The 14,002-nt window shown below is 36.6% G+C and overlaps 1 protein-coding gene across 1 annotated transcript; it reads left to right on the top strand.

Moving 5' to 3' along the window:
- The first annotated feature begins 12,271 nt into the window (after positions 1-12,271).
- On the top strand, positions 12,272-13,795 carry LOC115989898 (ankyrin repeat-containing protein BDA1-like). Its single transcript, XM_031113772.1, has 2 exons — positions 12,272-12,868; positions 12,953-13,795. The coding sequence occupies exons 1-2, from the start codon at positions 12,272-12,274 to the stop codon at positions 13,793-13,795; spliced, it is 1,440 nt and encodes a 479-aa protein (XP_030969632.1).
- The last annotated feature ends 207 nt before the right edge of the window (positions 13,796-14,002 follow it).

Here is a 14,002-nt window from a genome sequence, read left to right as displayed (position 1 = left end):
ATGATCACGGAGGCAAAAATACAAAACTTCGTGTGGAAGAACATTGTTTGTAGGTTCGGCATACCAAGGATGATCATATCAGACAATGGCAGGCAGTTTGACAACCAAGCGTTCTGTTCTTTCTGCTCAGGACTCAGAATCAGATTCCACTTCTCGCCGCCAGGGCACCCCTAGGCTAACGAACAGACGGAGGTAACCAATCAAACCTTGCTTAAGGCCATCAAAGTTCTATTGGAGGGGGCAAAGTGTGCATGGCCTAAAAAAGTACCAATTGTCCTTTGGGCCTACAGAACCACGACCAGAACACTAACAGGAGAGACGCCATTCAACCTTACCTATGGTACGAAAGCTGTAATCCCTGTTGAAGTTGGAATCAACAACATAAGGAGGGAGTTTTTCAATGAAGAAACCAACAACAACCAACTAGGGACAAATCTAGATTGCTTGGACGAGACAAGAGATGAAGCATCCAAAAGAATGCCAAGGTACTAACAGAAGATGTCTGGATACTATGACCAAAGAGTAAAGCTCAGGAGGTTCAACATAGGAGACCTCGTCCTATGGAAGGTTACGCTTGCAACAAAGGACCCAGCTTATGGAAAATTGGACTAACCTGGGAAGGCCTTTACAAATTCACTTACTACTCAAGACAAGGAAGCGACCACTTGGTGTCCTTGGACGGTAGCAAGTTACCCCATCCTTGGAATGTTGAACACCTGAAGGGTTATCATCAGTAGGGATATAATCATTTGTAATCATTGATAAAATTCTTGTTTTACTCTAAAGCAGTTCAATAAAGGAATTATTCAGGAATTATTCAAGTCATAAGCTTCCACAAAAGCACTAACCCATGACGATGCCAATTGACGTAAATCCTTCAAAGGATATTGATGGTGTCATAAATAATCCCCAAGTCCATAACTCGTCCACGTGTCTCGTCCAACGAAAGAAGCTACAATAGGCGGTGAAAATTGCGAGCGTACTGGCGAACCTCGTCCATACATGGACGAGCAATACCTTGTGAGATCTATTTATCATTTATGAACGTCAAGCCTTCCAAGATGATCTCGTTCATCTTCCACTAAAGATGGACGAGATCATCCTGGAGGTGTTGTCCATCCTGATTATGGATGGACGAGTTCATCGGCCCGTCCGACCTAGGTAACTTCCACAGCGGTTATGGAAGTTACTCCCAATTCGCCGGACTCCTCGACATTGGGAACGGTTCGTAAACAGATAAACCGTTCCACACACACATTATATAAGGCTTCTTCGATGAAAGGTAAAGGGATTCAGACACTTTTACTTTTGAGAGAACATTTCTTCGTTACAGAGAGTTCGAAGTAACTGACTTGATCATCGGAGGATTTTTGGCCGGTCCCCCACCGGTCCCCTCTGATTCTGTGTCCTTTGTATTACAGGAAATAGCCTAAAGATCAACGTTCGAGTCCTATCAACCCACTGATAAAGAGAGAATCATCAGATATAAGTCAGAAGACGATGCCAAGTGACATAAATCCTTCAAAGGATATAAGTCAAATGACGGGGCCAATGACATAAATTCTTCAAAGGATATAATTCAAATGACAGGCCAATGAAATAAATCTTTCAAAGGATATAAATCAAATGAAGGGGCCAATGACATAAATCCTTCAAAGGATATAAGTCAAATGACGAGGCTAATGACATAAATCCTTCACATGATATAAGTCAAATGATGAAGCCAGTGACATAAATCCTTCAGAGGGTATAAGTCACATGACGAGGCCAGTGACATATATCCTTTCATGGATACAAGTCACATGACGAGGCCAGTGTGACAAGGCCGTGCCGTTAAAGGACATAAATTACATTAAAAATCCAATGATGAACTAAAGTCAAATAGTGACAAGGACATAAATTACGAAGTAGATGATGAGCCTGACGGCCTCTCAAACTCTCTTCTCAAAAGAAAAAGGTTAGTGGGATGAGGCAGAATCTCTGTAAGAGACAAAATGAATTTTGCAAAGCCAAAAAGAAAAAAAATATGCCATCATTTAGTTGCTTGAATAGATAAAATGCAATGTTCAAAATAAAAAGCATGTATGAAGATAGTGTTTAGGAGTAAAAAAGCCCAAAAACAAATAAGGCACCCAAAACATAAAGTGTTCAAAAATAAATGCATAAAGCCCCAAAACAGACGGGGCAACCAAAAAAAAAAAAAAAAAAAAGGAAGAGAAAACTTTTTCTGATAGGAAAAATTCAAGCAACAGGATCGTCATCACCATTACCGGCCCCCTCGTCCGCAGCATCTCTAGCAGCATTGGCTTCCTCGACTTCCATTTCCTTGTCCATGGCCTCAAAGTCCAGGTTGTCCAGATCCATTCCAAGGTTACGCTTTTCTAGATACTTTTCAGTAACTCAAAACCCTTAAAGTACCAGCTGAGAAGGATGTCGTTGTACTCGTCAATGAGCTGGAAAGCTTGCATCTTGTCATTTCCAGCCACAGAAGCCTCATGCTTGGCCGCCTGGAGTTGCTTGTCTTTTTGCTCTGCCAATAACCTCTCCGCCTTAAGATCGTCAATTAAGGCCTTAATCTACTCCTTCATCCAGTTCTCACTGTCCATTGCCATTATTAGTTCCTCCCTTAGCATAGAATTTTCGACCTCCAATGCATCCACCTTAGAGTTGGCCATGACGACCCTCTTCTCGGCGGTACGATACTCAGTGGTAATGTGGAGCGTCTCTCCTAAAACCTAAAAAAAAAAAAAAAAAAAAAAAAAAAAAAAAAAAAAAATGAAGAAGAAGAAGAAGTTAAAGACTGTTTCGAGAGACAAAAAAAACTAAGACGAAAATAAGCTCGAGCAAAGGATGTGCCTGGATGAGCTTATGAATGTGACGACTCACCAACTCGTGGGAAGGTATGACACTCAAACCTTTCAACTCGTCAGGGGTAACAACGTTGTGGGCTCTCCCCATGACGGTGGTAGCGTCATCCCAGACATTAGAGACCATCTTACTCTTTCCCTTGTCACTACCTCAGGCTTTCTTGGGGCGAGGAGTGATCTCCTCGAGGGAAACAGCAAGAGAGGCTGCCTTGGGGTCAGAAGCAATAGGAGTGGATGTTATTGTCTTAACGACCTCCTTCATCACTCAGGGACGCTTTTGGTCGATGTTGGACAAGGGCTCATTCTTCTTGGCCCTCCATTTGGCATACATTTCTTGATTAAATTTAGTGGTCATTTCTATAAGGAACAACATAAACAAGATGTCAGCACAAGACTCAGAAAAAGAAAAAAAAAAAAAAAGGAATAAGTAGATTAACTTACTTTTTTCTTCTCTGGCTATTGCTTGTAAGACATAAGGAGAAGGATCAGGACCTTGAAAATGACAAGCGAAAGTTTAAGGGTCGATCAGCTCGTCAAAATCATCAATGATCTTCGCGTAGTCCGAAGCGTCCTTAATGCGACCTTTATACCTACTCTTTAACTTAGGACGAACCCTAACCGAAAGAAAAGAAGAAAAAGCAAGTGTAAGGGCTGGATGAAACAAAGAAGAACTTCCCAAAGAAGAGAAAAATGATGAAGAAAAACACACCAAGTTTGGGTGTCCCCCACCTACGTTGTAATCTGGGGATATCGCCCCAAAAGTCATCTGAGAGAGTCTCCAACCATCACCAGACACAAAAAAAGTATCTAGATTTCCAGTAACAGAATGACGAAGGGAGACTGCCAATGAGCCTGGCTTTCCTATCCCAAGGTACTAGCTTGTAATACCCAAACTCTTTCAACTCTTTCAGACAATATAAATACAGAAGCTCGTCCACCCGGATCACACCACCCTCAGTTACTATCATCCAAATCTCCATGCAACTAATGACGATTCACCTGGAATTTGGTATGAGTTGCCCAGGTGCAATGCCTAGATGATGGAGAAGCTCCATTATAAAAGGGTGGACGAGGAATCTGAGGCCATTGAAGAAGGTAGCTTTATAAAAGCATACCTCCCCAAGGTTGAAGGCACAAGCTTTCTCGCCTAAACGGGGAAGGCGAAGTCTAGCTTTGTCAGGAAGCTGGAACCTATCTTTAAACCTAAAGAGAGTGTCCTCATCTAGGGAACACACTTCCTTGAGAGCGTGAAAGGCTCTCAACACAGTTGGAGAAAAAGATGTGGAGTTTAAGGGTGAAGGTGCCGAAATGGCAGTATCAACTTCCATAGCTTTATCACTAGATGACAGATCCGTATCTAACTCACTGGACCTTACCTCCACCAACATCCCTCGAAAGGACCGAAACCAATCTAAAGATTGAAGCAACAATGGAGAAAGGTCAGCCAACACTACCCCTAAAGCACTATCCCTGGGGAAAAAAGGTCCAACCTCTGGACAACCACTAACTGACCCAAGAAGTGCCGCTAAACGGGCAAAGAGGAAAGAGACAGAAGGACAAAGACACCTAACCTCGGAATGATCACACATCAAGGTAAGAAAAGAAAAGTAGGAATCCCCAATTGAAACAAAGTAAAGGGAAATCAGGCAAGGAAAAGGGAGAAGATCATACCTGAGAAAAGAAGAAGCGAAACGGCCTAAAACTCAGAGAAAGTAGAGGACTCAGAAATGGAGAAAGTGCAGAAATGGGGAAGAAAACAAAAACAAGGGAGGAAGAAGAAAGAGAAACACATTTAAAGCCTTTCCTAAAAAATTGAGACGCGGGAAACCTAAACACTTTGACGAGGAACATGCCCATGTCCTGCCAATCAAAACGTGACATATGGCCCACTAGCACGCAACACCGTCATGTCGCCATAAATGCAATAAAAACGAAATCCCCAAAGCCTCACTTAGTGTACGACGACCCTTCACATTTCTTAGATCATCAAGAATGCTGACAACCAAGGAATGAGGGGCAACTGATGAGCCTGAAGCTATTGTTTGTCCAAGCATAGTGATGGATGAGGAGCACACCATAAATGAAACCTTTATTGACTGAGCCGTTACGGGATTGGATGAAGTAAAGAAGGTAACGGCTCAAAGGTCTCCATATCTCAGTATTATAGTGCCAGAGGCATTACCCAGACAAGGAATTAAACCACCATTAATTACGTTTCTAATGGCTAGGAGAGCAGAAGCCTATATAAGGCACATCCTGCCAAAGGTAAAGGATATAATTAGAAATATACCCCTATCAACCAAAATTTTCCATTATCTTTCTCTCTCTCTCTAACTTTACCATCGGAGGCTCATCGGCTGGCACCATGCTGGTGACCTATCTGTTACTTTTCTCAATTGTCTTGCAGGCCACATCGGAGCCATCTGGACGACCCTAACCCCTGACGATCTTGGCATCATCAATATTTTTCCACTATATATGAATTTACTTCTTTTCTCAAACTTTAAAAAATTGATTTATTTATGTTCTCTACAAAACTTCATGAATAGTATTGAGAAGTTGTTTCATGAATAGTACTGAGAAGTATAACCGTTAGAATTTAATTAATATTTTAATGTTCATATGAACTAGATGCTTTGTATTTTTATCATTTTATTTACTATGATATTTTTTTTACTAGATAGAAATTCTACTCTGACTCTAAGTGTATATGTGTGTGTAGCTCTCTCTTAGAGACTCAAATCTCGACCCTTGCACCCCTCCCCCTCACAAGAACTTTGTACCTATGGTATGACCATCACGACAAGGATATACGGTGGTATATTACAATTCTTTAACATACAAGCAATTGACGAAATTGTATACTAAGTCTCCCATTAGCAAAATTTTCTATTATCATAGGAAAATTTGTGGGCTGTAAAATATAATTACGTGCTATTGGAAATGAATCATTTTTATTTGAGCTAATTTGATTTATTTTATGACTTAAATTAAATATTATAAATCTAAAGATGTATTCAATGTTATGTAATTTGAAATTTAAAATGATGTGAATCATGAACATTTTGTATAATATTAGATTCATGAAATAAAAACTTAATCGTAAAATGAAATGTGTCCATTTAGAGTGAAATTGGGAGGATCCTACGTGTTGTCCACAATCAGTGGAGGTTGAATATATGACTTCTAAATTTGATAAGATTATTTGCCTATATATAATATAGGAGAGACTTGATGGATTGTTTACTTGCTTCCCAAGTTTCCATGACGTATAGTCTCATATTTTAGAGAGTGAGAAGTTGATAGCCATTTTCCAATTTCACTTTCAGATATTATTTTTTTGACCGCTTCAAATTAAACCTAGCCATGTAACAAGAAAACATTTCCTAAAAATATGTGATTGAATGTCATCTGAATTAGATTAACAAATAAACAATCCACTAGTCTTTCCAATGTTTAGCTCAAAGCAACCATCTAAAATATTATCAATCTTAAAACTCGTGGTCTGACCTCCACTAGTTGTCAACTTCTCACTCTCTAAAATATGAGATTGAATGTCATGGGAACTTGAGAAGCAAGTAAACAATCCATCAAGTCTCTCCTATGTTATATATTGGCAAATAATCCGTGTAAAATATGATCAAATTTAAAAGTCGTTCATCCTTCACTGATTGTGGACAACACGTAGGATATATACTAGGATCTATAACAAAAATTTAAGCTGTTAGAAAATTATGAATCTAATCAGTACTTAAAAATAATTCTAACCAATGAAAATGCATTCTTAAGTTGTGATAGGGATATGTGGGAGAATTCCTCTTCACTATGAAGCCATGAGAAGAAGAGTTGAGGTTGTGAAGGAGTTGATCATTGTGCGGCCTGACTCAACTCGAGTCATGCTCAATGGGAAACTATTTTGCACTTAGGTGTTAAATACCACCAACTTGAGGCTTTAAAGCTGTTGGTTGAATCTTTAAGTGATGAAGGAGAATTTCTTAATATCAAAGACCATGACAGTAGCAACACCATCTTGCATTTAACTGTGACGCTAAAGCAAATTGAACATGTTTCTTTTTTTCTTTTTCTTTTTTGTTTTTTGTTTTTTGTTTTTTTTTTTTTTTTTTTTTTTTTGCTCAAAAGGTTAATTGAACATGTTTCATATTAGGTAGCAATTACAAGAATGAGTGATTGATATGAGATTATTAGATGCAAACCTATTAACTTAAAAAATTTTAGATTCAAGGTGGTGTCTCTACATTTTGTACAAAGTCTATATGTCAATTGTGGAGTCTTAAGAAAAAAAAAAAAAAAAAAAAAAAAAAAAAAAAAAAAAAAAAAAAACTAACCAACTAACTATATAACTATGGAGTCTTAAAAAATCAATATTATAATTAGTGAGAAGAAAACAAAACGGAAATTCAAATACATAAACTTAAAAAAAAAGTGAAAAATTTCCTTGTATAGAAGAATAAATTTCTTTAGGTTGATGTCTGCTAAAATAGTTTATCACTTTTTTAATGATGTGGAACTACACGAAGGTAGGGTCCTTAGATCTACCTTTGGGGAGCAAACTACAAATAAACGACTCACTTGCTAGAATTGTGTATTAGGTAATCCAAGAAACTCTTAGTGATGATCGAACCCAAGATTTCTGGGTCCATAGCTAATCACAAGTCTCCAACAACTAGGCTACACCTTGTAGGGTGTTAAGTAATAGAGTTATCTTCCAGTTTTCTCTTTCATAATATGCGGTAATAACTTTCTTGCTTGGAAGAGAGAAAATATATATATATATATATATATATATATATATATATATATTAACAATACGTAGGTTTTTTAAACTGTAATTTCCATGGCTATCGCATATTTCATGACATCTAGTTTAATCAATGGTTCTCTCTTTTCTCTACTTGGTTACTATCTAGAATAACATCAAGGGACATTAATTTCTTATTTCTTATTTTTTTGTGTTTAAAAACTGACAAAACAATTATATGACTAGTGTAGTGAAAATTTAGTAATCTTAACATCATTGCACCAGCGCTTAAGCGAATGAGAGATGCGGAGGACGAGCTAATTAGTGTCTAAGATAAACTTTGTTATATCACATAATGCATTTGTGGTCTTCATCATATAACAAAATCCTTTATTAGAAGAAGATTACAAATCTACACCCTTTGAAAGGGAAAGGCCGGCTCTATCTTATTACCTGTGAATGGAATAAAAGGTATCTAAATCAATGAATATATAAGATTTGTAAGAGCCTGTCCACGTTGATTTGGTCCAGGCCATCCCAAGTTCCTTTGATGCGAACTAGCTAAAAAACTGATAAGTACCCGAGATGATCTAACTGAATTCGAGGACAGTTAACCTCCAAGAACAATAGAGAGAGAGAGAGAGAGAGAGAGAGAGTTAGAAAGGAATAGAAGAACAGGTACTCAAAGAAACAATGGACTCAGCTAATTCATTCATTCCCCTCACAGTACAATTCAATCTCTGTTTTAAACTCCTTTTCACGTAACTAACTAATTCCCTAATCTATCATTACAACGTACTAAACATTGATTAATCAGTAAATGGCATAACTAACTACTAACCACTCACAACGGCTTCCTTGTAACTACCTAACTGAATAATTGCCTCTTGAGGTCCCACATCAGCAGCCTTGACTTGCCCCTCTCAGTAATAACCCACGCACCCTGCCTCAGCAAATCACGCACCCCTCTGCAGCAACTCCCACACTACCAGTGCATCTCACGTGCCCCCCACATATCAGCATTGTATCAAAAACTCAAGTTCTTTCATTATGAAGTCATCTTCCACTAACTAACTTCCTTTGAGTGGTTTGGCCTGCGGTGGTTCTGGTTGTGATTGTGGGTCTCAGTGGTTTCAATTGTGGCTAATGGCTCTCCGGTTGTGATCATGTGGGTTTGATTTGGGTTTGGATTTGAAAGGTGGGTTTCGATTTGTGCCGTGTGTGGTGGCTGTGGCTAGTTCGGCTGTGGTGGATGGTGATTGTGCAGTGAGTGGGTTTCGTTTTTATGGGATGTGTAGTGGGTGGTGACTAGTGAGTGGTGGCTGTGGTAGCTGTGTAGTGGATAGGTGGTTGTGATGTGGGGGTTGTGGCATGTGGGTGGCAGTGGTGGTATGGTGGTGGTGGGGTTAGTGGTGGACGTGAGTGATGAGTGGTGGGTTTGTTGGTTGTTTTTGCTTTTACTTGGGAGAAGAGGGACACCGAGAAAGTGAGAAAGAGATGCAAATTTTAATATAAAAGAATTAAAAAAAATATTTTAATAAAGTGGTAAAAAAAAAAATCTTTGATGTTGGGTATATTATAGAGTTATGTGTTAAAATAGATAAAGTAGCTTTTTTAAGTTAAAAACTAAAAGATTAAGAACCTTTGATATGAATGATCTAGCAGAGTAAAGGAAAACGATAGCATATTTCGTTGATTAATAATAAGACATTTTTGAAGGAGAAAAAGAAAAATTACACAAAAAGGTTAGTCTTTTTTACAATCACACCTTCATCGCTAGGTGGGTAGTAACTAAGACCAAAACTACTAAAATAAAATTGACTACGAGAACATTTAGCTAGTTTATAAACTGTTAAATTCGCCAAAAATCAAGGAGGGAGTTAAAAGTTTGAGTTAGTGGGGATGGTTTTACTGTTGGCTATGTGTAGAATTTTTTAAAGGGCAGTGTCATTTATTTTGGATAAAATTAGTTAATTGAGCTTAATTTTGTTTTTCGTTTTATTGGTAATTTTTGTTGGTGGGGTTTTTTTTTTTTTTTTTTTTTTTTTTTTTTTTTTTTGGCTTGCATATTTTGTTTTAGATTTTAGATCTATAAATGTTTTAATGGTCACTAAAATGAGGAAAATGCTAGAGCACACTACAAGTTTTTTTTTTTTTAATTTTTTTATTATAAATTATTGATGTGATAAGTAGTTACTAGTAAGTAAAAAAATGATGTGAGTGGTGTGCCCATATGTAAACCAATAAGAATTTGCTACCAAAACATTTTGTAAAAATGTTATAAAAAAATTTGTAAGTATAACATTATTCTTAAAAGAATCAATAATATTGTTAAAGAAAAACAAAATATAATTTTATAAAACAAAATTACTAAAATTAGTACATATATATAATAATAATAATTTTTTTTTTTAATCTGGCCCCCTAGTCCCAGGGTGGTTTCGTCCTTGCAAAAAACCCAATTAAGGGATACATAACCAAGATCAACAAATACAGAGTTAACTGCTAGTACAAAGTTATATATTGAATACTATTAGAGCTCGTTTGGTACATGTGTTTAAACACATGTTTTCAATTTTTAAACAATATTATACGTATTTTCACACACTTTTTCACCTACACGTATTTCCAAAAAATACAAACAACATTACTAGAACAACGTTACCAAACGGTCTCTAAATCATTGGAACTCATAACATTGAATATAGAATAGCCTTTTTGAGGTCAAAATTTATAAAGTCTATACATGTGTTTTGGTCAATTGAAAATCAACAAGATCCGGATCTTGTTGATTTTCAATTTTTTCCTTATAACTTATTAAGACTTCCGTATCCGTGAAATTGATCTGTGAGAGTAACATCTATTTTCTCTCGGTAACCATAAAGAAAATCACGATCAGATGATGTATTAGTGTTGACAACCAGTGGAGGTCTGGACAACTTTTAAATTTGATCATATTTTACATGTATTATGAGAGAATTGATGGATTATTTTACATGTAGGCTTTTCATAAAAAAAAATAAAATAAATAAAAAATAAAGAAGAAGAAGAAGAAGAAGAGAGAATTGACAGATTGTTTACCTGCTTCAGATGAGGGTTTACTCACATATGTTAGACAAAGAAGTTGATGGGGATGATACATAGTAGGCCCTTGAAAAAAAAAAATTGTAGCCCTTTATTCAATTTCACTGCAGATATTATTTTAGTGACCACTTGAAACAAAATTTAAAGTTAGTTGACGGGTAGCTTAATACATTTGGAGGCTTTAGGTGAAAACAAAATTGAGACATTTTATATATTTAAATATGACTTAAAAAAAAATATTACTTAAATTTTATTATCTTGTTTTATATGCAAAATTACTAATTAGCCATGTGTCTGTGTATATATATATTTTTGAGAGTTATAGATAAAAAAAAAAAAAAAAAAAAAAATGACAAATTTTTAGCACTAGTTGATCTGGCAGCTTGATAGTGATAAGTAAAAATATGATATTAATGATGGATTTAAATGAGAACTAGTAAAAACTTGTTAACTCAACTGTTTTGTGAAAAATGTTTTGAAATTTTTTGTGTATTTCATTTTTTTTAGAAGTGTTACATTCACAATATTTTCACAATCCAAGGTGTTAAGTTGTTACTAGTTCTCATTTGAATTCATCACTAGAATTACATTTTTTTCCTATCAATAAAAGTTAGTAACAACCTGAGATTTAAGATTTGTTGTGAAATATATTATAGATATAGCTTCTTTTCTTTCTTTTTTTTCTTTTTTTGTTAAAAGGAGATAATATAACAAACAAACAAACCAGCTAGTCACAAAAAATCAAAGTCGCGGCTGCAAGCCTGCAATAATACACACCATGCATATCCGAAGCAAGGAAGAGGGGGGGGGGGGGGGTAATAAAAAATGACAAAGTCAACACATTTGTTTACTTCCCTAAAAAATGACAAAGTCTTCCTGCATGGAGCATCCTCTCTTTGCCAAAAAGTCAACACATTTGTTTACTTCCCTAAGAAATGACAAAGTCTTCCTGCATGGACTTCCCTAAAAAATGACAAAGTCTTCCTGCATGGAGCATCCTCTCTTTACTTCCCTAACCACGTGAGTCACCCTGACCTGAGGAAGCCTGGCTAGAAAAGTCTTGCACCCTGACCTAATGTTGCATTTCTCATCTTCTTTATTTTTATTTTTTAATTGATAAAAAATATTATTTTATTTATTGATTGATATTTGAATTTAATTAATGCTATTATAATATAAGAAATAACTGGCTCTAGGGGACTGATTCCCTATAGAGTATAGTGCTGGCCCTACTAGCTGGTAACATGAAACACAACATATGTGACTGTCGTCATCGGAAGCAAATAAACAATTCATCTAGTCATTCTCGTATTCGTTGGCAATGTAAATATATATAAACCACAACTTTTGTTTTGCTACGTACCAGGAAATTCAGTAGAACTTTCAATAATGTCTGCTTTGTCAATTTGCTTGTATGATAAAAAGGAAATGTCCTAAGCAATAGATTATAATATTGATCTGTGAACTACATTCATCTATTTATATATATGCTTCTATTTTGGAATGTCAGATACAATCATACAATACAAAACCTAACAATCCCCCTTCCCCCACAGAGAGAATGGAAATAAAGCATGAAGAAGATGCTATAATGGAGCTCTACAACGCATCCATGAGCGGATGTACAACCACATTGTACAGGTTGATCCATAAAGAGCCAAACATCCTTAACAAAATTTCACTCACTTCTATGAGTGAAACTCCATTACACATATCTACTTTAGCTGGCCACCTTGATTTCAGTAGAGCTCTTCTACTTCTAAAACCCCAACTTGCTGTCGAGTTGGACTCCCATAAACGTTGCCCCCTTCACATGGCTTCTGCTGAGGGCCACATTGAGATTGTCCAACTATTGTTACGTGCAAACAACAATGCATGCTTAATTCGTAATCAAGATGAGAGAATTCCTCTCCACTATGCAGTCATGAGGGGACGAATTGATGTTGTGAGGGAGTTGATCACTGCGCAGCCTGACTCATCTCAAATTGTGCTTGATGGGGGTGAGACTGTTTTGCATGTATGTGTTAAATACAACCAAATAGAGGCTCTTAAATTGCTGGTGGAATCTTTGAGTGACGAAGGGGATTTTCTCAATTCCAAAGACCATGATGGTGGCAATACTATCTTGCATTTAGCTGTGATGCTAAAGCTAACAGAGGTAGGTTTTTTTTCTTTGCATCTACTTATATATAATTTCTTAAAAAAATATTGTTCAAAACTATAATGCTATAAATTTTTGCAGATAGCTAAATACTTGCTTTCAGTGTCTAAAGTGAAAGATGGAGCATATTCATTGAACCAGATGGGTTTTACAGCCTTAGAAGTCTTAGATCACTATCCAGAAGACTTGAAAAATGTCACCATTCGAAACATTTTTTTAGACGCTGGGATTGAAAGAGCAAGGAACCAAACTAATCTTCAATTACCACCATTAGCAGTTGTTGTTGGTCACCATGAACCAACAAATCTAGTGCAGCCAAGCAAGAACATATGGTTGAGATGGTTAAAATACTTGAGCTATCAGGGTGATTGGTTAGGAGAGATGCGTGGTTCGTTAATGGTGGTGGCTACTGTTATCACAACTATAACTTTCCAACCTATACTCAATCCCCCTGGCGGAGTTTGGCAAACAAATGAACCCTTAAGAATTGGAAATGAATATAATATTACATGTCCAGTCGGAACCGCAGTCTTCGCCTGTAATGCTGATCAGTACTGGACCTACTGGTACTCAGCTTTCTTGACTAGCAATACTATCTCTTTCACTGCATCTTTGTGCGTCACCTTTTTGCTTATTAGTGGATTTCCTAGGAATAAGCTTTGCATGGGGCTCTTGACATTTTCCATGTGGATCACTCTCACTTTCTTAGCCTTGGCCTATGTATGTGCATTCAACCTGCTGATACCTTATCAACTTTATTTTTATGATTACAATGCATCTGACCCAAAGTTCATCCTACCAAGTTATGTTCTGTTAAGTTTGATAGCTGTGCTTGGTATCGTTCTTCTGATTCACACAGTTCCCCTTCTCATCTGGATTGTTCTCAAGATACGAAAGTTCACCTTGTACATGCGAAGGCGCTAATAATTTGGACAATAAGTATTGGACCGACTTGAATCTAAGATTGGAGACTGCCGGCAATTTCTATTCCAAGTTGAAATTTTAATTGGTCTTTTGGATTTTAAGTAACGTGGCAAGCTATATTAGATTCAGATCCTTTAGATTTCTGAGGGTATTCTACCAAATAGATTTCCTTAAATCTTAACAATTCTTTAATGATTTAATGGTCTA

Source organism: Quercus lobata, chromosome 5 (assembly GCF_001633185.2).
Source record: "Quercus lobata isolate SW786 chromosome 5, ValleyOak3.0 Primary Assembly, whole genome shotgun sequence".
In the NCBI taxonomy this organism is placed as follows: Eukaryota; Viridiplantae; Streptophyta; class Magnoliopsida; order Fagales; family Fagaceae; genus Quercus; species Quercus lobata.
Note: the sequence above shows the minus strand (reverse complement) of the source record. Positions and strands in the feature narration are given on the sequence as shown.

Excerpts from the sequence above, each read along its gene's own strand:
- LOC115989898 (XM_031113772.1), top strand. The coding sequence starts at position 12,272 with ATGGAAATAAAGCATGAAGAAGATGCTATAATGGAGCTCTACAACGCA. Across the intron at positions 12,869-12,952 it reads TGATGCTAAAGCTAACAGAG|ATAGCTAAATACTTGCTTTC; the intron begins GTAGGTTTTTTT and ends AAATTTTTGCAG.